At 40.1% G+C, this 26580-nt stretch overlaps 1 protein-coding gene across 2 annotated transcripts in view; it reads right to left on the reverse strand.

Annotated features, from left to right (window-relative positions):
- WDR44 (WD repeat domain 44) overlaps positions 1-26107 on the reverse strand; it is a 57171-nt gene extending 31064 nt beyond the window's left edge. Inside the window, exons 1-4 of one of the 2 annotated variants that reach the window (XM_039488295.1) lie at positions 25968-26107; positions 9771-9804; positions 2553-2627; positions 1235-1892 (exon numbers count right to left, since the gene is read on the reverse strand). In XM_039488295.1, the coding sequence (XP_039344229.1) occupies positions 1235-1892; positions 2553-2627; positions 9771-9804; positions 25968-26044 (844 nt within the window). In that variant the 5' untranslated portion in view covers positions 26045-26107. Of the gene's footprint in view, positions 1-1234; positions 1893-2552; positions 2628-9770; positions 9808-25967 lie in introns of both variants that reach the window. The other variant, XM_039488294.1, reaches the window with a different exon arrangement.
- Between the last annotated feature and the right edge of the window lie 473 nt (positions 26108-26580).

Genomic DNA, 26580 nt, shown 5'->3' on the forward strand with positions numbered 1-26580 from the left:
AAAAATCATCCAAAAATTTATCTAAGCTGACTTTTGGCAAACTGAAACTACACAATTTCTCTATTTGTTGGAGCAAAGGTTAATTTTCCTCCTAGTGGAACGTTTCAAAGAGTTTCATTAGGAATGTGCCCTGCTTAAAAACCAAATCTTCAGACAATACATATGGGGAAAACCATCACTGGAAAACTAAAATGTATGCGTGTACTATGCTGGGTGTTTTACCTTTCACCACAAGAGTTCTATTTTGCTCAAAGTATATTTTATAGCATATCAAACTTGCCATTTTCTGTCCTACACTATTCTCAACATAAAAGACCACTCTCTCCTATGCAGAAATAGTTGATAGAGTGCCTGAAGATCACGTTTCTTTTGGTTCTGACTAAAAATTATTTGACAGTTATTGCATCAGAAATTTAGTACTGAAGGTTTAATTTGACCTTTGTGAACGGTTTACTGTTTCTAATCTGCTGTCCTCACTGTTGCTGGGCAATTCTCTGGGACAGTATATAATTACTGAGTATAAAGTGGCATAGTGCTAGCTTCGGAACTGCGTCTCATGTTTACTTATGACACTCCAATACAAATGCACACCCAACCGCCGTTAGTAGAAGGTAGTAAGATACCTACAGTATGGGCAACAGTAATAACTAAAAGTCATGTGTAGAGATTTTTTAAGAAGTTCAACATGAATACCAAAGAAAGACTCTACTTCTAAAGATCTAGCCATAAACATAGCCATCTAGCCAAAAACATAACTGAGTCTCACATCTAATCCATGGCTTTCTAATCACTATTTTTTTAAAAAACATTTAGTCTCCTATTGCTGTGCAGAAGAGACATGAGCAGGGAAAAGAAAGGAACAGTGAAACTGATCACAAAATGGTGCAAACACAGAAAATAAAGAAAATAGAGAAAATGTTTCCATTACCTTCTCTTGCGCTGTTGTTTTAGGTGTTCTGTCAGAATTTTTCACCCACTTTTATTCAGAAGTATGGAGTGAGCGTTTCAAAAGAAAATGTGAGTTAACAGCCCAAATCCCGTTGACTCTGAAAGGACCTTGGGCTCCTAACTCACCTAGATATCTGAAAATCTCATGTGATTGTTCAGTTGATTGCATCTCTTTAATTCAAGGATAGCTAGCCAAAAGAAAATCAAGAGGCTCAGTAATTTCTGAAAAGCAGAAAAATAGCAACTGTCTATTGACAGAATACCTTAGGGCAAAGCATATACTTGCCTTCTAAACCAGATAACTTTCGCACCTCGAACTCCAATTCACTCTTTTTCTTCCGTGGTGGTGGAGCAGGCCGTGCAGGTGGTGGTGGTCTAGGAGGAGGAACATTTGCTGGAGGCGGTGGGCGTGCCGGAAGAGATTTCTTAGTGCTAGCAACTATATCAGGTTCTACACTAAGTTGCCTTGGGGGTTTGGCTGGAGGCATTTCTTCTGTTGTAAGATCTTTGGTAGGTAAGAAATCTGAAGTCACCTGTTCTAAAATATCTGTCTGTTTCACTTCTGTTATTTCCTCATTTTTAGATGTTTCTTTTGGTGAGTAAGTTTCTGTGATTTTAAGCTCTTCAGTTGCATTTATTATTTCTGCTAGTTTATTAGTGGTTTCACCTTCTTGATGCTCAACAGCATGGTCAGAAGGCAAAAAAAGCCCTCTGGATTCCACATCTGCCTCCTTACATGTACTCTGAGTCACAGGTTCTTGAGTATCTTCTTGTAATGCTGATTCTGTAGCTACTAGTTCAGGAATATTACTAAGGATATCTGCTCCAGGAATCCAAGTATTTGTATCTGAAGTTTGATCAGTTAGTTCTTTTCCTTGGGAAGCCAAAGGATCACCTTCTAGCTGTTGTACCTTTTGGCTTTCTTCTATAATACTGTCAATAATCTAAAAAAACCCAAAACATATGTTTGCCAAGACACACAAATATAGGAAGGCAGAGTTCTTAGAGCACACTTGTCAGGCAGTCCATGCCACAGCATAGGATAAGTCTCAGCTTCTAAGGAAAAGTCACCTCACTTTTATAATGAAAACAAGGACACAACCAGTAAATATTATCCTCCAGCATGTTTTAAACAAAATTATGGGGGCTAGAAGCTAAGTACAGAAATACGCCCACTTGAGTGGTAATGGGGGCAAGTGACTTCAGAAAATGTAGACTGCATTTTAGCGTAGTTTATATTTTTTTAAAAAGAAGGTTGTAACAAAACACAAAAATCAAATCTGATTAATTTTTTTTGACATTTATCATCCCTCCCTCCCCCTATTTATTATACTGTAAACTAGCCAAATGATTTAGTGGCCACAAATCTTGATTTTTTATTTTGAACATATTTAGCTTGATTTCTCTCCCCCACCCGCCCAAAACAACATTTGGGCTGTTTACAATAACTATTTCTAAAAAATGTGTATTAAGGTAATTTTAAAACTTATTGATTCCAATTTCAATATATTGCTAGAAATATTAAAATATTTTAATTCAGCTAAGAACATTTTCAATCTAAATTTAGACATTTTTATGTACTGGTAAACAGATGTTTAACTAACCTCTTTAGAGTCATCTTGTTTTACTTCCTGTATCAGGGCCTCATTTGCAACTCTGTGTATATTGCTGTCTGTTTCCTGTAAAAACCACCATCGATAATAAGTAAGGAAAGGAATAAGAAATTCCTCACTAAGGTAATTTAGCAAAGATACAAATTAAGTGGCAAAGCAGAAAAATATCCCAAGGGGGAAAACACTCTGCTATATATGAAGACTGGTTTTATTGCTGTCATACTGAGAAGCTTAAATAGTAGTTCATAGAGCAAACTGGAAAACGTACGTCACGCTGGGGTAATCATAGAAATAGACAACATACACTACACTGAGAAATAAAAATGTAACTCAATATCAGTAGTTTTCTATTCTCTTGCTATTTAGGAGTGCCTGATAAGGTGTCTGCCTTATCCCAGCTTGATCCTACACAGAAATTAGAATCTCGTGCTTATGAAACCCAGTGTTTTCCTACTGAAATCTCACAAAAAGCAATATTCTGACTTCACTGCTAAAATGACCAAATTGAAGGTAATGTTGAGTTATGAGAAATAAATGCAAGCATATTTTTTAATAATCTGCAACAAATGAAAATTAGGAAAACAAACATTTATAAGAGAGAAGGTAGGTAAGGTAATATCTTTTACTGGACAACTTCTGTTGGTGGAGGGTACAAGCTTTTGAACCACACAGTTCTTCTTTTGTTGTCTAGGAAAAGAAATCAGAGTGGGACAGATAGTAAACATAAGGGGTAACATACTACAGGTCCCTTGAGATGAGTGGGCAATAAGATTGTTATGCAAAGGGGGTATGAAGTGGACCATTAAGGATATGTCTACACTACCCACCAGATCGGCAGGTAGTGATCGATCCGACTCCTGTACTCCACTGCAGCGAGAGGCGGAAGCGGAGTCGACAGGGGAGCAGTGGCAGTCGACCCCGCGCCATGAGGATGCAAAGTCGACCTAAGAGACGTCGACTTCAGCTCCACTATTCTCGTAGTGGAATTGCATATCTTAGGTCGATCCCCCCCCCTCAGTGTAGACCAGGCCTAAGGGTTAGCAGGCAGGTGTGTGTTACAAATTGTTGGAATGAGCCATGAAACCAGTGTCCCCATTAGGTCCATGGTTTTTAGTGTCTAGCAGCATTAAGAATTTAAGCTCCCAAGCTTGCTTTTGAAGGTGTTGTGCAGGTGTCAGAATGAGGAACGAGAGATCAGATACGAAGCAATCGCTTTGTGAAGCGTTCGCTGATGGATGATATGGCATTTTTCGTCTTATTTTTCTGAGAGTTCATTTAGAGTGCAGTGATGGTCTAGTTTCACCCATAGTTGTTACTGGGGCATCTGATGCACCAGATGAGGTACCCTACATGTTGCAACAGGCACGTATAGGATCCATAAATCTTTAAAGGTGCGTTGTGAGGGGTATTCATCATCACAGAGGTGGAGAATGTCTGAGGGTGTTGACGCCATTGTTCTGGTAGGTTCTGGTGCCATTTTGATTTGGTGTGTCCTGGTCCACGGGGAGCCTACTAATGTTTGGGAGTTGTCTGAAAGCCAGAGGAAGGAGCTCAGGAAAGATTTATTTTCCAGTATAACTTTTTTTCTATTCCTGAAAAATGCTCATTTTTGCTCCTTGGGTTAAGCTTGAACAAATGGTGGTGGTCTCCTGAAAATACTGCACAGAATGTCATACCAGTACAGCCAGTAACTATTTAGAAATGCTGTTCAAGAAGTAATGGGTATAACTATAACTCGAATAGCATATTTCAATTAAAGAAATACTTTTTCTTTTGGACATTTTTTTTTGTCGTATGAAAAGTCCACACTTTTAACATGCAATTGTAGGTCTTTAAAATGTTCAAAATTAAGTTTAGTTACTTGAGCTAAATAAATGGCTAATGCTTTAGAATTGGGTTCCAAATGTTTGCTTTAGGTCTTAGTGTATTTAATACACTTCATTGTGTCAATTGCACCGTTTTCCTGGAGTGCTTCTATACAAACTTGCTAAAATTTATGCTACATTTTACTTTCTTGGCTAAGCGTGACGGGGTGAAACAAAGTGCTCTAAGGTTTGCATTGTATGTTTAAGATTGATTCATAAAGTTAAAATATAATCAGTGGAAATACTATTCAGATGAATGGTACAAGATGCAAACTGCCCTGGATGTGTGAGTATTTTCTAACAACGTTTCTTATGTTTGTAACAAGCAAATATCCCATAAGGATCACACTTAATGACTTTCATTTTAGGATGGAGCAGTTTTGTCTGTCTGAGGAATGTAAACAACTGCTTAAGTATTTTCTTGGTTGTGTTCATTAAACCTCATAATGAAATGGGTTTAATGTACTGTACTGCAGTTTCATTAGATTCCAAAAGCATCTGATTGAACGTACCTCTGTATTTAGTTGTATTAACTAGTATTGCTATGCCAGGTGTTAAGCAGTTATAGTTAGGACAGAATACAAGGTTGTGAATTTTCAAGAGCTCAAAGACTTATTTGTGATTGCCAAATGTGACTGTCCTGCTATAACCTGGCAACTACTAATCACATTACACTTGCTATTGTGGGTGATGGTAGTACTAAGCTTTAAAAATGTGAAAATACTGCAAGTACCTAAAGATCACTTGTACTGAACTAGTTTTGTATAATCAAGACAAACTTTACGTAAACTACTATAAATGTAGCTGTGTTGATCCCAGGATATTAGAAACACAAGGAGGTAAGGTAGTGTCTCTCTTACTGAACCAATTCTACAAATGATTATGTACAAGAAAGCCATGTATCACCAAACTTACCTTCACAGATCCAGCAACCACCTCAGACAAACCAAAAAATCTCTTATCTACAGCCAGGCACTCAGCTACCCCTGAATTTGTGCCAAAGAGAGAGTCAGGGATACACATACCTAAACACACTTAAAACTGCCTTCACCAAGCGAGGACAGTCTACCAGAGAAGTAGATTGCATAATGGAAAGGGCCACCCAGATACCCTGGGAGAACCTATTTCAGTATGTGGGAGGCGGGAAGCCAATCACCGTCACCCCTAGTTGTCACCTACCACCCCACACTGGAGCCCATACAGAGTATCATCATCAAACAGTTACAATCCATATTTTATGGGGACCATATCCTGAAATTGATGTTACTAATCAGTGGAAGTGCTCCTTACACATCTGCTATTGCAATTTAGTTATTAGGAATTCACTCTCTCCTCTTCAACACTGCTAAGGAGACAAACAAGCTAGTTTTCATTTCAGCGGACAAAATACTGATCATAGGCTGACCCATAAGCTTTTAGATACTCTGCAACTCACATACTACATGGCTTACGATGATGTGGAGAAAAGAGACTGGCTCTTAGAGCCCAAACCCACAGGCAAAGGCCAGTATTAGCTAGCCTTACACAGAAGAAACAAATCCTGGTGCATAACTGGCTGAGAGGAGTAAGCTGATAAGCCATTATTTTAACCTGTGATGAGGTCAAAGCAATGCAAGAGCAATGTAAAATGAACACACTTGATTCTCTGAACTCGGATGCAGCCAACGCTATTCTACCCCTCTGGTCTGGTGATAGAGCAAATCTGGAAGCAGTGATTTTCATGTGAGTTGAACAGTGCTCCCCCCTCCCAGCCCCATCCAGACCTCTTATTTCATTAAGCTTTCAAACTATTAGCGATTTTAATCTCAAATTCATAGCCAAAGTGAAAAGATTTCTGACATTTCATATATATTAATAATGTACGTGCACTTTATATTTTACAGCACCTCAATATTTATTTTTTCTTGATAGAGGCAGAGGCCCTTTTTTTCAGACTACTGTATCTTGAGAGAGATTTTAAATGACAACCTTTTTAGTATAAATTTAGCAGATTTGGTCTATTTTTTCTAGATCTTTTAGTAACCTAGTACAGTTAAAAGGTGTGTTATCCGGCACTTTACCAGCTGGAAAGTTCTAGAAACCGGCATTTTTGATACCTCCCAACACAAATATTCAATCTAGTAACCAGGACCGATGCTGAAGCTAACCGGAATTGATGCCAAAGCTATTCGGGACTCGAGTATTTCCGAGAGCAGTCAGACTACGCTCAATTTAGCCAAGAAGAGCCAAAGGCTGTTCTGTTTGTATCCGCCATTGTGATTGGTCGGTTTATTACTCTGTGTATAGTCCTGTGTTTCATAAAGTATCAATGCCACACTACCATTATGGCATCCAAAATACCAGTGAAAAGCAAAGGAGAGAAGCATAAGACTTGTGTTGATATTAAAACACAAAATAGATATTTCTCCGTGCCTTGTAAAGGGCGAGAATAGGAATGTGGTCTCCTCATCTCAAAAAAGATTTACTAGCATTAGAAAAGGTTCAGAGAAGGGCAACTAAAATGATTAGGGATTTGGAACAGGTTCCATATAAGAAGAGATTAAAGAGGCTAGGACTTTTCAGCTTGGAAAAGAGGAGACTAAGGGGGGATATGATAGAGGTATATAAAATCATGAGTGATGTGAAGAAAGTAAATAGGGAAAAGTTATTTACTTGTTCCCATAATACAAGAACTAGGGGCCACCAAACGAAATTAATGGGTAGCAGGTTTAAAACAAGTAAAAGCAAGTTCTTCACACAGCGCACAGCAGGGCTTTGGAGCTGTGCTCCGGCTCTGCTCCAGCTCCAGGCAAAAACCTGCAGCTCCACTGCTCCGGAGCTGCTTTGCGCTCCAGCTCCGGGCTCCACGCGAAAGCCCTGGTGCATAATCAACTTGTGGAACTCCTTGCCTGAGGAGGTTGTGAAGGCTAGGACTATAACAGTGTTTAAAAGAGAACTGGATAAATTCATGGAGGTTAAGTCCGTTAATGACTATTAGCCAGGATGGGTAAGGAATGGTGTCCCTAGCCTGTTTGTCAGAGGGTGGAGATGGATGGCAGGAGAGAGATCACTTCATCATTACCTGTTAGGTTCACTCCCTCTGGGGCACCTGGCCTTGGCCACTGTCGGTAGACAGGATACTGGGCTAGATGGACCTTTGGTCTGACCCAGTATGGCCATTCTTATGTTCTTAATGTTTATTCATTTTATTGTATTCTATTCTTTGAAAATTGGTAATCCATTGGTAAGTATAACTCTTAGTTAACTGGAGTTTTTGACTAACCAGCACCCCCCATTCCTCCAACATGTCGGATAACAAAGCTTTTACTGTAATATCAAGTTTGTCAAAAAAATGTAATAGACCAAATTTTATCTGTTCAATGGGATCCAGTTTAGTCTACAATTAAACCGTTTTTACAATTAAACAGTTTTTAATCTCAGTTAAAAATCAGAAGTCAACATGTTTATGGCCTGAGAAGGAACAGGGAGAAATGTCTATAATACACTCCAACAATTAGAATTGAAAAGTTAGAAAATAAGGGCAAGTTCTTGAAAAGTAGGAGCCTGATTTCCAGCACCCAAATCCATATTCAGGCATCTAAATCAGTGGCCTGATTTTTAACCAGGCAGAGCACCCAGCAGTTATCGGTGACTTCAGTGAAACTCAGCTGTCTTTTGAAAGCCAAGTTTAGGCACATTTATTTTTAAGTGTTGGCCCAGAAATGTACATTAGTAGAGAAGCACCTGCAGTTATTCTATCAGAACACAAATTAATGAGCAAAATTACTCAACAGTAGAGTATATAGGCACTTTCCCCATAACAGAAATACTTGTATATTTTAATGTACTTTTTCTAATTACTCTTAGTGACATGACATCATATAATAAATTCCTACAACACTTTAATTTAGGCTACTCTTCAAAGGCATACTGACAAGGTGACAAGAAGCAAACACATTTTGACACAAATACATCCCACTATAGTCTGTGCCTCAACAAGCCTGCTGTATTAATTTCCACTTTTGTTGACATTAACACAGACTTTGGACTTGTGAAAGATCCCAAACTCCTTCAGCTGTATGGTTAGTCACAAGTTTAATGAACTGATAATGGTACCAAGCAGTGAAGCTGATAGTGTGTTTTTATACAAGGCTGATTTTTGAAGGTCAAGTGATTTAGGAAAATGCTCCTTAATGAAAAATGAAAATTAACAACATGGTGAGGACCCCATAAGCAACAAACAGTAGTGCCCAGCCACTGCATATACTTAAAAATGTGGATTATAGCCAAACGTCCACACTCGTGATACATGGAATCCAACTCAATCCACGTCCACATACTACTTTGTCAGAATTAAATAGAACTACATTTACTGAAAAGTTTAGACATTTAATACCACATTGTCAAGGAGACATTGAAATTAAAGCAGGATACCAGGTGAGACACCTATAAAATTTGACAACATTAAGTTACTGACTTTTCTAAATCTCTCCTTCTAAATCTCAAAAAGATATGCTGTTATCTGTGGGACAGTGTTATGACTTATTTTCTACTACTGTTGATGAATCAAAATATTGCTATTTTCACTACTGATTACCCAGCACTTCTGGGACAGAAATGGCCAACCCTGCTTTACTCCACATAAAAGATTATTGCATATCACCACCTTTGGCCCTTCTCCCAACCCATATAATGAATTGTATCTGTATATATACCAATTCCTGACCTACTTAATAAATACCAGAGGTTCAGCTGCACTGTCATTGTGCACAGAAGCAGCATACTAATTACCTGCGTGGGAAGTGGTGATGCTGCCTCGATAAGCTAAATTTAGAGTTTTGCTTTCATGTCACCTGAAGTGGTAGCTTTTGAAGTATAAACACTTTGCTGCCTTCTGTCACCAAAATACGAATAGAAATTTTAGTCAACGATTTGAAATAAGTCAGCATAATCAAGGTGACCAAAACTCTCCCACATACTCCTGTATCTGAATATAAAACAAAAAAGAGATGGGTCCAGTTCCTCTACATACTGTTTGAGTAATTAAAAACTCTGCAAATTTAAGGATACCATTTATTAGCTCTTTAGTCAAAGCATGAAGGTTCATTTTTCTTTTCCTTTTTTAAGCCAAAGGAAACAAGCAAAGTTTAAACTTAAAAAAAAAAGTAGAAGCATAAAAAAAAACCAACAAACCCACAACAAGGAAAGTCTGGTTTGGGAAAAAGCTTCATCCTTAGTTTGCCATTTTCTGCCTAGGCATGCAGCTATACAATATCATGAATCAATATTATGGACTTAAGGTCAGGCATGTTACATAAGCATTGTCAAATTACAAACATTTAAGATTATATAAAGAGAGACATACCTTTAATACATGGGACCCAACTTTTGTCGGTGACCTGCTAGAAAAAAAAGGAGAAAAGATTTAGATGAAAGTATGCAAAAGAACCCCAAAGCTCCAAAAATAAATCCTTCCCTTGATTATTTAATGGAAGTTTCACTATACAAAAACCACAAGGACAAAGGTCTTCTCTAAACTGGTGGTTTACTTTGAGTTTTCAGTTTAAAAATATTATGTCTGCCTCTTCTACACGAAGACAAGTGATTGTACCACAGGTTCCTCAACACTTACAGTGAAGACTTTTCAGAGAAGCTGAAGAGAGTTAAATGCTCAATTGTCACTGACATTTGACAGGAGCTGGGAAAATAACTCCCAAAATCTCCTTTGAAAACCCCAGCCAAAAGCAATTTCTAAGAACCTAATAATAAGATTATCCTGCCCTCCATCCCTTCTATAAAACCGATGCTATCCATCTCTGTGGCCATTGATCATTTCTAATCAGAGGGATTTAAACAGAGTTATTGCCCATGAAAGATGCCAGAGAGGCATAACTGAAAACTGAAGCCCTCATTGAAAGGAACAGTGCAAACTCCAAGAGAGCAATCAAGTGCCTCAGCCCTCACTGACCGAGTCATCTCTGGCATGTCCAGTCAATCTTCAGCCTCTCCATAAAGGCTGCAACCAAGAGTTCCAACTAGCACGGACTGTGATAAGAACACCTTCACATCAGTCACAGGAATGAGACAAGCAGCTTGGACACTTGGCCTTCAGAAGTTTACATTCAGAGCCAGAGAACTACATTAGCATCCACTCTGAAGTGCAACTTCTAATAAACCTAATCAGAGAAAGGCTCTAGATGCCTCCAGGGATTGGGCACCAGGGAGCTATTCATCTTCAGGTCACTGGTTTAATGATACTCAGGTTGACGGCAAGGGTAAGTTGACTGGTTTATTTTACTTCTGCAATGTACCCAAATTCCTGAACCTGTTCTTGATTTTTGATGTTCCAGAAGATACTCTTATATTGAATAGTGCTGTGTCAGTTTTTTGACTTCAGGGCCCTTAAAGTTACATACACCATAACCTCTGCCTATTATGGGCTGTTTGATACTCTCATTGGAGGAAGCAAACTATGGGCAAAGTCTGAAGCTATGTTAAATAAACTGCTCAAGTATTTTAACTGGCTGCAGAGTTCAGTGATCACACCTTTGATGAACCACATACATAAACAAATCCTTGCTTCCTAATTGATTAGGCCTAGTCCACACTTAAAACTTTTTGCCAAAAGTTATGTCAGTTAGGTGTGTGAAAAAAATAATCACATCCCTAAACCAATATAGCTGTGCCAGCAAAAGCCCCATTGTGAACATAGTTATGCCTGCAAAAGAGTTCTTTTGCTGGTAATAGCTTATTTAATTCAAGAAACTGGCATAATACTTGCAAAAGAACTCTTGGCAGTAAAAGCTGCTACTCCATTAGGAGGGTTTGCTGGTGCAACCATATCAGCAAACCCTTTCTAGTATAGACAAGGCCTAAGAGAATAGTTTTTTTTCCAGACCTTTTTCCTTCATTTTCTTCCAGAATGACAGTTTCAAGGGACAATATCAACTTGAAAAACAAGTAATTACCATCTTTTTTTGGTTTTTCAAAAGACTACCATTGTTACACCAGAGACAACTAAAAAAATAAACTGAAAGGTTAGAGAAAAATATTTACTCAGTTTACTTGAGTCATCAAGTTTTTTCTTTTGTTCAAGAAGGTCCTTCAAAGAATGGAGTGAGATTTCTGTGGTTTTTGTTTTGCTTTTTAATAAAAGTTAGGTGCAGTATCCAAAACTACTTTCAGCTCTTTTAAAAATTGACTAGATTTCAGGTTGACAGCATCTCTTTAATAGGAAAAAACCAATATGCTTTTGAAATTCATCAATGCATTGGACAGAGATTTCCAGAGATATACAGAATATTTGTAGTAATATAGATAGTAACTTATTTCAGTGATTATGATGTAAAATTACTGGAAGTAAATGTTGACCAATGTGTTCAGGTCAATAAAGCAATATTTAACTCAAATATCAGTATGTGCCTTTTACTGCTATTCTTAACATAATGCTTGGGAAAATGACCTATCACTCGCTCACTCCCCTCTCCTCCTCCACTCTCTCTTCCCAGCAGCTATCCATAACCACTTTGTATTTCTAGTTAGAAGGACTTTGTACTATAATCCCTTAATTTTAAATTGAAAAGAATTGATGTACACAGTACCACGTCACTATAGCCATAAATCTTAGAAGTATTTTATTCCTTAGTATTATTATTAAACACGTTTATTGTGGCAATGCCCAAGGACCAGCCAAGAATGGGGGGCCACTATGCTAAACACTATACAAATACAACAATAGACAGTCCTTCCCCTGAAGAACTTAATCTAAATGACCAAGGTGGTCAAAGATATTTCAGACACCCTGTTACAAAGTAATAACACTAAACAAAGTTATATAAGTATGTAACTAAAATTGATTATTTCTAAGCAAAGAAACACACCAGGGAAACACCCCCTCACATTCCTTCACTAATTGTATGAAGTAAGTAGTATAGTAAACCAATTTAATTCTTCCCGCCTTCTGTGGATAGATTTTTTAGATTCAAAATAATTAATTGCAGTTTCTTGGGAAAACGCACACAAGTTCCATTTAATTATTTTCCACTTCTGATGTATTACTGAAGTGTACAGAACGCCTACAAAGAGAATACAATAAGAATGTCAAAGGTATCACAAGGTATAACACAACACAAGTATTTGATAAGGCCGTAGAATAAAAGTCACATTAAAGATAAATGTTTTTTGTTGCTGTGGCATCTATTCAACATAAGGCTGGGGGGAGCCAACCTGAGCCTGAGAAGGAGCCAGAATTTACCATGTACGTTGCCAAAGAGCCACAGTAACAGGTCAGCAGTCCCCCATCTGCTCCCCAGCCCCCACCAATCAGCACCTCCTCTGCCCCCCCCCCACTGCAATCACGTTTCACACACACAGGAAGCTATGGTGGGGAGAGGGGAGGAGCGAGGGCATGGCAGGCTCAGGGGAAGTGGCAGGGGCCTTCGGGGAAGTGGTGGAGTGGTGGCAGGGGTTGAGCAGTGAGTACTCCCCGGCATGTTGGAAAGTTGGCATCTATAGCTCCAGCCCTGGAATCACTGCCTAAGTAAGGAGCCGCATATTAACCTCTGAAGAGCCACATGCGGCTCCGGAGCCACAGGTTGGCCACCCCAGAATAAGGCATTCAGATTATCTGCCATAATTATTCTTGGTTGTGGTGGCATAATTCTCTGAGATCAATCTGTGGTGCAGTAAGAATAAAATAAACCCTGTTCATTAGGCTTGTGTGTACTTCATTTAAATTATTCATAAATGTCACTACTTGTCCCTCCAAAGCATGAGTGCTTCACATTTTTATCCCTCTATAACTCAGCATAGCAAGTACATCACAAACAAACAAAACAAAAACAAAAAAACCAACCCACACAACTGGTTAGTAGGCACTTTTACCAATAAGAGTTTTTGTTAATATTGTTCTGTAATGGTTTCCTTTTCTTTCCCAGCCCCCTAAAATGATCAGATCTACTTCATCAGACACTGATTTTACAAATACTGTATCTGAACAGCAGCAGTTTCATAAATAAATGTACAGAAGACATGGAAATTTATTTGGTACAAATATTAGTCAATTATAGAAGTTTGAGCCTGCATGAAAAAAATCCATTAGGAAGTCTCTTTATGCTATATGAACAATGAAATGTAACGTACTAAACAAAAACTTAAGGCAAATGAAGATGCTAGATACTGTTATTAGTAATGAAAGTACTGTTGAATGTAATTGATATTCATCCAGGAAATTTATCAGCTCTATAATCCCATTATCTGACATTTAGCAGTTAGAGGACCATCCCTGCATAACAGATTTCATAAAAATCCTTTCCAACAAAACTGATTTTCAGTTAAATGCAGATGAAATGTTTAGAGAGCAGCTTGTTGTCACTACACCTGAACAAATGGGGTTTAATAGGCAAAGCAGGAGTCAAAGAATAGCCAGTGGGACAGCCACAAACATAACCAGCTTATTAAAATATCTAAAACTGAAAATACCAGCAGCCTCCTGCAGATCTTGCTCTTATATTCATTCAACCTACTTATTCATCCTAACTCTGACCAGGCTATAAAAGGCCTCCTCCTCCCTGTTTCCCCTTATTGGGCAGCTCCATGCTAGTAGACTGTCAAGCAAGAACAGAGACTTCATGAAGATTAATGTCTTCACCACTGAACAGCTTCTTGCCGAATTCAGTGCAAGTGAAAACAGGAGACATTTAGGCCTGCATTGTCCATGATACATCATCTTTGAGAAGATTACTGCATTTCCTTTGTCTAAGAAAAGAAGTTGATCTAATCCACCTGGATTTCAGTAAGGCATTTGATACAATTCTACATGGGAAATTATTAGTTATATTGGAGAAGATGGGGATTAATGAGAATTGAAAGGTGGATAAGGACTGGTTAAAGGGGAGGCTACAGTGGGATTATACTGAAAGGTGAACTGTCAGGATGGAGGGAGGTTACTAGTGCAGTTCCTCAGGGACTGGTCTTGGGACCAATAATATTTAACATTTTTATTATTGATAAAAAGTGGGATGCACTAATAAAATTTGCAAATGACACAAAGTTGGGAGGTATTGCTAATACGGAGGAGAACCGGAACATCTTACAAAAAGATCTGGATGACCTTGTAAACTGGAGTAATAGAAATGGGATGAAATTTAATAGTGCAAAGTCATGCATTTAGGGACTAACAAGAAGATTTTTTCCTATTAGCTGGGGGGCATTCACAGTTGGAATTGACAGGAGGAGGAGAAAGATGTGGGTGTTTTGGTTGATCACAGGAGGACTATGAGCTGCCAAGGTGATCTAGCTGTGAAAAAGGCTAATGCAGTCCTAGGACACATCAGGTGAGGTATTTCCAGTAGAGACTGGGAAGTGTTAGAACCATTATACAAGGCACTGGTGAGATCTCGTCTAGAACACTGTGTGCAGTTCTCATCTCCCATGTTTAAGAAAGATGAATCTGAACTGGAACAGGTGCAGAGAAGGGCTACCAGGATGCCCGGAGAAATGGAAAACCTCTCTCATGAGAGGAGACTCAAAAGATCTTGGCTTGTTCTGCCTAACCAAGAGAAGGATGAGGGAGATATGATTGCTCTCTATAAATACATCAGAAGAATAAATACCAGGGAGGGAGAAAAGCTATATGGACACAAATACAAGGGATATAAACTGGCCATCAACAAGTTTAGGCTTGAAATTAGGTGAAGGTTTCTAACCGTCAGAGTGAAGTTCTGGAGCTCCAAGGGGAGCAGTGGGGGCAAAAAACCTAACTGGTTTCAAGACTGAGCTTGATAAGGAGGTGATGATATGATGAGACTGCCTACAATGACGTGTAGCCGATTTGCGATGGCTAGTAGCAAATCTCTCCAACGGCTGATGATGAGACACTAGATGGGAAAGGCTCTGAGTTATTAAAGGTGTCTGGCTGGTAGGTCTTGCCCACATGCTCATGGTCTAACTGATTGTCATATTTGACGTCAGGAAGGAATTTTCCCCCAGGTCAGATTGGCCAAGAACCTGGGGGGTTTCCCCTTCCTCTGCAGCATGGGTCACTTGCAGGTTTAAACAAGTGTAAATGCTGGATTCTTTGTAACTTGAAGTCTTTAAACCATGATTTGAGAACATCAGTAACTCAGGCAGAAGTTAGGGGTCTATTACAGGAGTGGGTGGGTGAGATTCTGTGTCTTGCAACATGTAAGTGGTCAGACTAGATGATCATGATGGTCCCTTCTGAGCTTAAATTTTAATGTGTCTATGAACGACACAAACCTTTTGTCAAATCCCTTAACTGTAATCTGCTTGCTTTCCTGGGATGAAGGAACAAGAGGGGAGCAAACTGGCTTAGGATCAGCCTAGGTAAGAGGAAGATGAGGCTGACAGGAAGAGGGAAACAGGACTGGACTGAAGCCACAAGACCATCTTGTACAGGTGGTATGTGTTTGACCTCAGTCAGCCCAGTCCAGTCATCATATCCATTACTGCTCTTTGATTTCCATGTGACACCAAGAACATGTAATGTTTTCCTCCTTCCTACGACCTATGGCTGGTAGAGGCTGCAATTATTCCTACCTGCAGATCTTACTGCAGTAGTCTAGACCTTTGTAATCACAAGGATACATCACTACTATGTACTCTACTTGAGCTACCCTTGGAAAACATTTGGAAATGTCAGCTGATAGAGAACAAAGAAGCTTGTCTCAGGAGGGGCGAGCCGTTTCAAGGATATAATTAATGCACCATACACTGCACTGGCTACCGATTCACTCCGAGTGCAGTTTTAGATGTTGGTTAAAATAAGTATAGGAACAAAGGAATTACCATACATGTCACATCAGCGTTTTACCTAGTCTCTAATAATGGCCAGTATGAGATGCTTCAAAGTTTAAAACTCTAATAATATAATAGCCTTAGGATAGTTAGATCGTAATCCCCAAAAAACTAGTGGTTGGCTTACATACCAAAAGCATGAGCGCTGAAACCCTCAACTATTTACCCTACCTAGTTAATGTAACAGAGGATATTTTATAGTCCATGGAAGTCTAATTCTTTTTTTAATCCTACAATTCTCTGCCCCAATCTCCTGTAACGAGAAGTTCCAAGTTTCCTGTGTGTAGTTCACAAGAAGTATCCCCTTATCAGTATTAAGTCTGCTACTGTTTCCATTTGGGTGACACCTTTTTCTTGTGATATGAGATAGAGTAAATAAATGCCTATGAGTGACTTTATCTATACAATTCATTATCTCTACCATCTCACTTGCCTCTTCTCTGAACTGAAGAGCCTGAATCACTTTCCTCTCCTGAAAATCTTCATGTCTCTATTAATCTTCATTGCCATTCTTGGAACCCCTTCTATCACTATACCCTTTTTGAAATGGGGTGACCAAACCTAAAAATAGTAGTCCAGATAAGGGCATTCCATCTGTTTATATAGGGTCATTACAATATTTTCAGTTTTATTCTCTATTAATACAGCCTGTCATCTAGGATGCATTTTGACCCTAGCTGCACACTGAGCAGATGTGCTCATTGATCAGTCCATAACAATGCCCAAGTTATTTTCCTCAGTGATGTACAGAAAACTAATTAAGGCTGACATGGTCCAGGACCCAGTTATCTGAGAGACTGACTCTCTCCATATGTCCAGTCATAGAAGCATAGTTACAAATAAAATGAAAGAAGATATACTTTGGCAATGAAGCATATAGGCTCAGCTAGAGGGAATGCCTTAGCTCCCTAAACATCTGGTTTAGCATATTTAATCTTACTGAAGTCCCCAATCTGGAAGGGCAAGCTCAGCCCTTAATCCTCGGGATAAATTGCATTATATGCAGTTACTTGTATGGATTTTTATCCATACTAAACATTTACATAGCACCATAGTTTTGCATGATGCTTCCTGAAGGAGTTGAGGTTGTGATTGTCAAAGGAGCCTTGGGCATCCAACTCTTACTGAGTTGCAGTGGGAGTTGGGAACCCAAGTCTCCTTTGAAAAGTTCAGTCTTGCAATAGAAGTTAGGTCATAAGATGACAAAGGGAGGGGCAAGGGAAAGGAGAGACAAAGGTTAAAAGAAAAAATTTGAATAATTTTATAATGGGCAAATTACAAATTCTGATATGTCTGGAATGGCATCTGCAAGTGTAAGGAGCAGCATGTCAAGAAGCACAAAGGTGAGAGTGGGATGAGGCAACAAAGGGAGTGACAAGGCCTGAAAAGTGGGCAGAACACAGCAGGAGAGGTGGGAGCAACTTTGGGCATGTCACTTACTCTATGCTTCAGTCTCCTTGTCTGTAAAATGGAGATAATACATTTCACAGTAGTGTTGGGAGGCAAAACTGATGTTTGTCATAGAAGAGCATAAAGAATCACAAATTATTACACTTCATATACTGACCAGACACTTTCATCTCAATAGATTTCTCACACAGAGAATTAGAAATGTTACATCCATTCTAACTCATTATTTGCTAGAGTGGTTGGGCTTCCTGAGTCTGCAATTATCAAAACCAGTCTATTCCTACTGTTAGGTTCCTGTACTCTGCCACATAAATCACAGTGGACATTGTTCAAGATATTTATGGCTGCATGCAAAGCAAGAAATGAGGTTTGACGTGACCCCAGTTGAGTGTTAGACAACATGGTGCTTAAAACAGCAGCAGTTGCATTCCCCAAAGCTGCTAACACCAGAAAACTGAACCACTATCATTCAGTGGTGGGAAATTTTTGAAAGATATTCCTATGCACACAGGGTCACAGTAATATTGGAGTAGACAATTCTTTAAGGGCATTGCTTAATATTTGGCTGCAATCAGAAGGTTTTTCTTGAAGTTGTGTTAAACAGAATGACAGCCACAAGATTTTAAAGACAGGAGTCACAATATTCTTTTTTGAGGGACAAGCAGGGTTTTCAAGTAACATTGCCACCAGTGTATGCAGCCCATAAGTGAGATTCAACTGACTAAGCACAATAGTGTAGTCATACAAAATCCTCACTGCTAACTGTGATTCCTGTTAAAATCATTTATGCTGTTACTATGAATATCACCATGCAACAGATAAAAATACCAAATCAAGTCACTATTTTGAAGAATTTACAATGTAATGATAGCCTTGCATACTTAGACTCCTCTTGTATTTTTGATTTCCCTGAAATGCTGGCTTTGTGCTTCAGAGTCATACATCCCAATTACTGCCTTTTGTGGAATGTTAACCGCTCCTCCCAAATCATATGTGAAGACATCTGCAGAAAAGTTGGCCTATCAATAAGAGCAGCAGCATGGGGTGTTTAAACCCAGCCTTCCCAACAGTGCTGCTAGATGTGGAAAAACAAGTTTTCCATTCTCCAAAATACAAACTACTCCTACATAGTACTGCAGTAAGAAACTTGACAGCTGCTTAAAAAACACAGCTCTAAAATAACTAATCAGATATTTTCAACAAAACAGCAACTTTGTGCTATTCCTCAAAGCTATTCTGTTTATACCTTAGTCCAGACCATTTTTTAAAAAGCTACACGAGGTGTTCTAGGCAATACAATAGCCCTACCATTATACTAAGATTTAGAGCTGAAAAACAAAACTAACATACCAAGCAAGTTCACAAGTGAAAAAATAAATAACTTAATAAAGATGAGTTCAAGCTATTAGACGTAAAGAATTCTAGCTTAGCAACACAATTTAATCATAAGTAGGACTTGGGGTGTTTTCTCTCCACACCACCATCAAAACTTAAAGGGTTTTCAAACACCAATGGTTGTCACTCGACTAAGTTTCATTGGTAATGACAGAAATTAATGTCAAAGTGCAGTTCGAGTAGGGGAGCTGTGCTAAAGCCACTGCTCCCCAAGGCCCAGGAAACTGAGGGAAGAAGCTGGTTATATGAAACAATCAAACATTAAATTTATTGATTTACACATTTCTTCCATCAGCTCCAAGTTTTAGCTAGACACTTACACGTGTGGACACCCTTAACAGTGAAAAACCTAACCTGCGGCTATTATGTCAATATGACCAAACCAAACTTTTGAAGAGAGATTACACTGCAAGCACTCAGCAACAAGAACTGTCACCTGTGTAGTGTGGTGTATGGTCCACACAGGTGTCAAACTGAAAACCAATGCCCAATTTATAACACCCCATCCATAGGTAGCTTTTACCCCTCTAATTCCTTTCACGTTGAACACTGGGGTCAAACTAAAAATAATGGTATTAAGAAAAAAAGAATAATGCTTAGGGAAACTTCTAAAGACCAGTCTCCTTAGCTATGATGGAAACCACACTGCTTGAGCCATTTCTACCGTAATTAGTCTGGAAAAAGCCCTGAGAATATACACATTGTGAAAATCTTATTCAGGCCTCAGAGAAGGAAGTAGGTGGCCCAATACATTTTTTCCACCTCTAAAGTCAGTCTTCTTTTGCTGACATGTTCAGAAGTGAAATTGTTAATGATATTTAAACCATTAAACTTCAGAGTCAATATTCAACTGATATAAGTAGTGTAGTCTACATATCTGAGCTACTGTTTGACTTGTATGCTGTCTCGGCAAGACAGCATGACTCTGGTTCATTATCAGAACATATCCCTGTAACCAAAAACGCTAACTTTTTTTTTTAAATAAATCCTGATGATATTGATGGATCTCCCCACAGAAACACTGGAATACCATCCTAACTTTTAGCCTGGGCTTTGAATGCACACGTATGAATGAACATGCAGTTAATCAGACCAAGTCATGCTTTCCAAGCACAACTCCAGCCCCCTTCAAATCTATTCCTACTCTTGGCAGAAACAGAACACAAGGGAACTGCGAAAAGGTCTGTCCCAGCAATGATATGGGTGCCCATGAATGTTTTGCAATGTCTAAATTGACTATTTTGGGGTGGGAGGTTAAGTCATTTGCCCCGACATGAGGATATTGCCCCAATATTCTGAATCCTACTGATATGCTATTAAAAACTAGAACATGAAAGTATACAGCCACTCTCTCTTGTTGTATAGAAGAGATTTACATAGTTTTTTAAACAATTTTTAAACACCTAGTCATGTAAGCAGGATGTAAATAAAAGCATTCATAAACTGACTAAGTACATTAGGTCATATACAACAAGGTCAATATGTCAACTTGATACGATATGTTATTGATGACATGTTGATGTGCTATTTGGTAAGGCGGCTAAAAAACAAGACATGCGGTCCACTGGAAAGGCAATAAAAATCAAAGTTCTGCACAGCTTTACAAGATGATTTTAATACAGTTGTCCCAGTGGACAAGTCAGTGGCATTAAAACATTGCCATTTGTATAGACACAGGTGAAGTGTCTGCTTCCATTAAACTTCTATTTTGTTAAGTTGTTAAATTCATGTTTTTGTTTAAGTCAGACTCAGCAGTGAGCATTTCATTTGTTGTTTACTTGTCCACTTATGTTGTTTACATCAAGCCCAACTTTATGCTGTATTTGACCTTTATAAGCACAGAAAGTTGTATTAGTAACAAATTTAAAAAATTCAGGTATGACACATTAAAGCTGTTAAATACATACACACACCCCATGCTGAAGGATATACACATTTAGATCTGTAATGCACTGAAGAATATTTTTTGTGTAAGTGTGTTAAAGTTCTTTCCAAGGATCAAATGAATTAAGTCATGAAAAAGTTTTTAGCAAAAATTACCAAGAAAAATAGTCTGAAGTACCAGTCTTCAGAAGCTGTCATAGGACTCATTACGCTGAGCAGAGAACTCCAACAAAGCGTCAGAGGAACTACACTTTGTGTGGTATGTTTGTATTGAGTGATTCTGCTAACCTCTTCTTCAGTGGCCAAACTGCTATGATCAGGTGCTAGCTCAAGCAGAGCTCGTGCATGGATATCTACCTGCACTGGGAACCACAACTCCCAGCTGCTATGTAGACATACCCTGCATGGGAAGAGCCTCTCTAATCAGTTCTTACTCTCTCAAGGGATATTTCTTTTGGTGGATCTCAACTCAAATACTGTTCCTCACACATGCACAGAAACCTCCAAGAGCAACAGGGACAGCAGACCACAACCTAAAACAAAAAATGTTTATCCAACCTCAGAAGCATATGAATTGTATAGGTAGCAACAAAAAATGCTACAAGAGCCAGATGGAGTGGGCCCAGTTTCAAAAGATGTTACAATTAATTCTAAATGATTTGTGCCCAGAGAGGGTCAAACATAATGGCAGGCATTTTGACCGAATGCAGTGGGAATATTTGAAAATACAGCTAGTTAACAAATGATACTTGGTTTTGCTAGTAATAATACTTAGCACTTTAAAGCTTAATTATTTAAAACAGTCTTCACAATACTCCTGTAACGTGGGCAGGCAGTATAATTCCTAATTTTCAGACAGCGAAATAGAAAGGTTGTGAGACTTGTCCAAGGCCAGAGGTTTCCATATCAGTAAGGGGATTAGAACCCAGTCCCATATTCTATTAGGCTATGCCTCTTGTTTCCTGCTACTAAAAAAAAACACAAAAACATGTTGTCATAACTATAAAGGGAAGGGAATAGCCCTCCTGTGTACAATACTATAAAATCCCTCACGGCCAGAGACACCAAAATCCTTTTACCTGTAAAGGGTTAAGAAGCTCAGGAAACCTGGCTGACACCTGACCCAAAGGACCAATAAGGGGACAAGATACTTTCAAATCTTGGTAGGGGGAAGTCTTTTGTTTGTGCTCTTTGTTTTGGGGGTTGTTCGCTCTTGGGTCTAAGAGGGACCAGACATCAATCCAGGCTCTCCAAATCTTTCTGAACCAATCTCTCATATTTCAAACTTGTAACAAACAGCCAGGCAAGGCGTGTTAGTTTTATTTTTGTTTTCTCAACTTGTAAATGTTCCTTTTTGCTGAGAGGATTTTACCTCTGTTTGCTGTAACTATGAACCTAAGGCCAGAGGGGGTTCCTCTGGGCTCTCTGAATCTGATTACCCTGTAAAGTTATTTTCCATCCTGATTTTACAGAGATGATTTTTACCTTTTGTTTCTTTAATTAAAAGCCTTCTTTTTAAGAACCTGATTGATTTTTCTTTGTTTTAAGATCCAAGGGGATTGGATCTGGACTCACCAGGAATTGGTGGGGGAAAGATGGGGGGATGGTTAAATTCTCCTTGTGTTAAGATCCAAGGCGTTGGATCAGTGTTCACCAGGGACTCGGTGAAAAAGTCTCTCAAGACTATCCAGAAAAGGGAGCTAGTACTTGAGAGTGGTGGCAGCGAGACCAGATCTAAGCTGGTAGTTAAGCTTAGAGGTGTTTATGCAGGTCCCCACATCTGTACCCTAAAGTTCAGAGTGGGGGAGGAACCTTGACACATGTATTTGGAGTATTACACCACATAAATTAGTTCCTGTTTTGTACTCCTGAGCCCAAGTATTAATTACAAATTTTAATGAAAGATCATTGAAATTGTGAGAAACCATATTTCTGCTTAATTTTACTGTTATGCGTGCTCTATACCTAATGGCAGAGATGGAATTGGAGCTGGGTGAGAAACTTTTTACATTGCATGACATTTTCCAGGAATTTATATTTCTGCATTGGGATGAACCCAAGATCTTTCAAAGTTTTTTGCAAAAAACTGGAGACAAGGACTTGAACCTGGATCTACCACATTCCATGCAAGTGCCCTAACTACCAGGCTATAGCCTATTCTGGACTATACATTGGTCAGTCTCTCTTGAATCCAATCTGGGCCAGAGAAACCTTCCCAAAACTGATAGGTTCCTGTAAAAAACCTTAGTTCTGACAAATCAGCATTTTCCAATGAAAACCCATTTTGTCAAAAATTTTCCAACCAGCTCTACATGGAAATCATACAGCTACTGCGTACTAGATTAGCTGGGTCAGGTGCAAGATGGGGTAAGACGAGTAATTCTCTAGGTCTCCAGGTTATTCTATAGAGGCTTCCTGAAGGTGGCCACTAAATTATACATCCAACCTAGGAATGACTACGGTGAGTGACATTAGAAAAAAATCAAATACCAGGTCTAGTAACCCTAATATACATCATTGTGACATTAAGATAGCCCAGGACAGAGTGCACGTAAAAAGCTGATGGTGCAAAATGCACTAGCTTTGACAAAAGTGCCGGGGGGGGGGGGGCGCGGCGGGGCGGGTGCAGACAGCATGGACTCAGTATCTATTGCTTTGCTCTGGACCATGGCTGCTTGTTGATATACAGATTGTTAAAACTAAAACACTAACTCAAAGTTTTAAAAATGGAATGGATCCCATATCTTACTGCTCTTTCAACAAGCTACATATGGTCTTCCACTGCAAGGTCAAAGGATGTATGGTTTTTGGTTCAGACTATGCGCAAAACAGAATTGATCCAGCTAATAACTATTTAAAATACACAATTAAAAAGAAAGACATTTGTGACAGGTAACTATAATAAAAGCTTACTTATCTGCAGCAGGGGTAGTTGTGGCTTTAGCTAATACACAATTTCCAGATGGTCATTTTATGATTTTACATTGAAATAAAAAAACCTCTTATTTAACCCATAAGATGTTTTATAATACCTGAACACCACTACATCAGTGGTATGAAGCACCACACACACTATAGTTCACATAGGGTAAAATTAACTTCATAAAAAAGCCTAATTTTCTACATAATTGATTTTGCCTTACTTCTATGGTTCAGTGTGGTTCCTAGATTATATATAAAAGTAATGTCTACCACCAACTTCTACTGCATGTAATAAAAATATTTATGTCCTTATATAAGGCAATGCATTACTTGACCAGGGCACGCAAACATGATTTTACAAAGATGATTCTCAATATACATGTTAATATATGTAATAGATACTAAGAATAGGGTTAGAGTTTTGATTTCCCATTTGTCATCTGTGAGATATTTCTCTCCAACAGCAATTGTGTAATCAAGTGCAGCCAATTAAAGAGCTTTTATATTCAAAATAAAAATGAAAACTTTAAGCATTTTTGTTCTACCAAAACCTATAATTAGTTTTCAGTAATAGAGAATTGTTTCTGAAGCACAGAAAACATACGAGACCTAAGTTTTTCAAACAGTATGCAGCTGTAGCAATTAACAAAAACCCGCAATACGAACAAGCATAGGTTACAACTGTAGACAATCTGGCTTTACTAAACTATAATGGTTTGAACTTTAACATTGATAATGGTACCCTACCCTCTCTAATTCAAGACAATAGGTACTGAACTAGCATTAGCAAGAGTATATCCTATGAAATAAGTAACTAGATGACGTAGCACAAATATTCTAGAATGAAAGATGCCATCATCTAAATTGCAGAGTCTTGTGTGACGTGTTAGTTGTACAGGCATTCTTAAACTCCAAGTTCAACATAAAAGAAAAGTAACATAAAACATGATATTGAAGGTCTACAAAACCTGTAGATTGCCTCAAGAACTCTGTATTTCCTAGGTATGAACTTTGTGTTTATAAACATGAAACTGTTTTCACTCTCTGCATCTCAGCTCATAAGAAGGCCTTAAATTGAATACTATGAAGTTAAAAATTATGCATTTAAAAACTAGTACTCGTTATTAATTCTTACATGGTTATTAACACTTCCATGATCTTTATAAATATCTAATTTGCTTTTCCCATACAGATTCTCTCTGAGTTTGGACAGTGAATACAAATCAATCAGTGCCATTTTCATGATCTCATGTATTGGCACCATGCTGCAAAGTTTGACTTGCAAAGACTGCAGGGAATTTTTTTTTTAAATAGCTAATTTCACCACATTTTTTTATTTCATAGGAAGCCATTTCTATTGCATTTAAGTTTTTACTACCGCATACATCTGAATCACCAAAGCAAACATGAATAATTCTTCAAGGAGCAAAGGACCTTTTGACAGAAGAGTCTGGAAGCAACCTCAATTAGGAAAATATTTTTTTTAAGTCTGTAAGGTCAGATAATTATTGAACACCCTAATGCCATCCAGCTGTAATCACCACATAGTGCCTCAACACCCAGAGGGGGTGTCCCACCCACTGACAAACAAGTTGAAGACTTAGGGATCTTTTTTGGGAGAGAGGAAACAGCCCCAAGGCCGTAGCCATCTAACCCCAAGGGCAGCAGTCGGCGCAGGTCAGCTAGGAGATTGCCTCTCCCACTACCTGACACTAGCCATCAGAAGGCCTCCTGCCCAGAGACGGAGCCGGCCCTGCCCAGGCTGGGGCGGTGCAAAGGGAAGCGCCGCTTCCCCACAGAGCATCTTCCCCTCCGAATGCATCGCCGCAGCGCCCGCCCGCCCCCGGCCCCTCAGGGCGGGGGAGCCCCAGGCGCACCCCACTTGGGAAGGGCCCAACGGGCGGGGGGCAACGGGGAGCTGAAGGGCCGGGGCAGCAGGCGGGGCCGGGGGGAAGAAGCCAGGGGAAATGGGGCCGTGCTGGGGCTGGAGCTATTCCCGGCGCGGGGGGGACTGACTGGGGGTGCCCGATACTCCGAGGTGGGGCTGAGGCCGGTGTTCCCGGCGCGGGGGGGGAGAGGCCGGGCGGGGGCGCTCGGCTGGGACCTGTGGGGGGGAGGGGAGGCCGGTACTCACGGGGCGGGGGAGGCGCCCCCCGGGTGCACGTCCTCGGGCGCGTCGTAGAACTCCTCGGTGTCGCTGTCGGACGCCATGGGCGGCCGCGGCCCGGCGGGCAGCAGGCGAAGCGGCGGCGCGGGGCTGGCGGCGGCAGCGGGTGGGGGCGGGGTGTCCGCACAAGTCTCGCGAGCGGAGCGGGCGCTGCGGAGGCTCCGCCCACTGCCGGCGGGGGGGGGGCGCTGCGAGTCGGCCAATGGCGATGGGCGCCGCGACGTACCCCGCGCGGGGCGGGGCGGGGCGGGGCGGGCGGGGCCGGGCCGCTGGCGGGAGCGCGGGGCGGGGCCCACGGCAGAGCCTGGGCGGGGCTCGGGGCTCTCGGGGCTCCCGCCTGGGTCTGAGCTGTGGCCCTGCGGATGACTGGTGTTGGCGCGGCGCCTAGAGACCCCGCTCGGGCAGGGCTGTGCTCGGCGCTGTACAAACACACAGCACAGAGCGGCTGCCGGGGCCCCTGGCGCAGCACTGGGTGCGCCCAGAGGCTGGTGCTTAGTTCTGTGGGGCTCCTCTGTGTGCTGGGCTGTACAAACACCCAGGGGAGAGCCAGGCCTGGCCCTGGAGAGTCATACACCCTACG

The sequence above is a fragment of the Mauremys reevesii genome, linkage group 9 (assembly GCF_016161935.1).
Source record: "Mauremys reevesii isolate NIE-2019 linkage group 9, ASM1616193v1, whole genome shotgun sequence".
Classification (NCBI taxonomy): domain Eukaryota; kingdom Metazoa; phylum Chordata; order Testudines; family Geoemydidae; genus Mauremys; species Mauremys reevesii.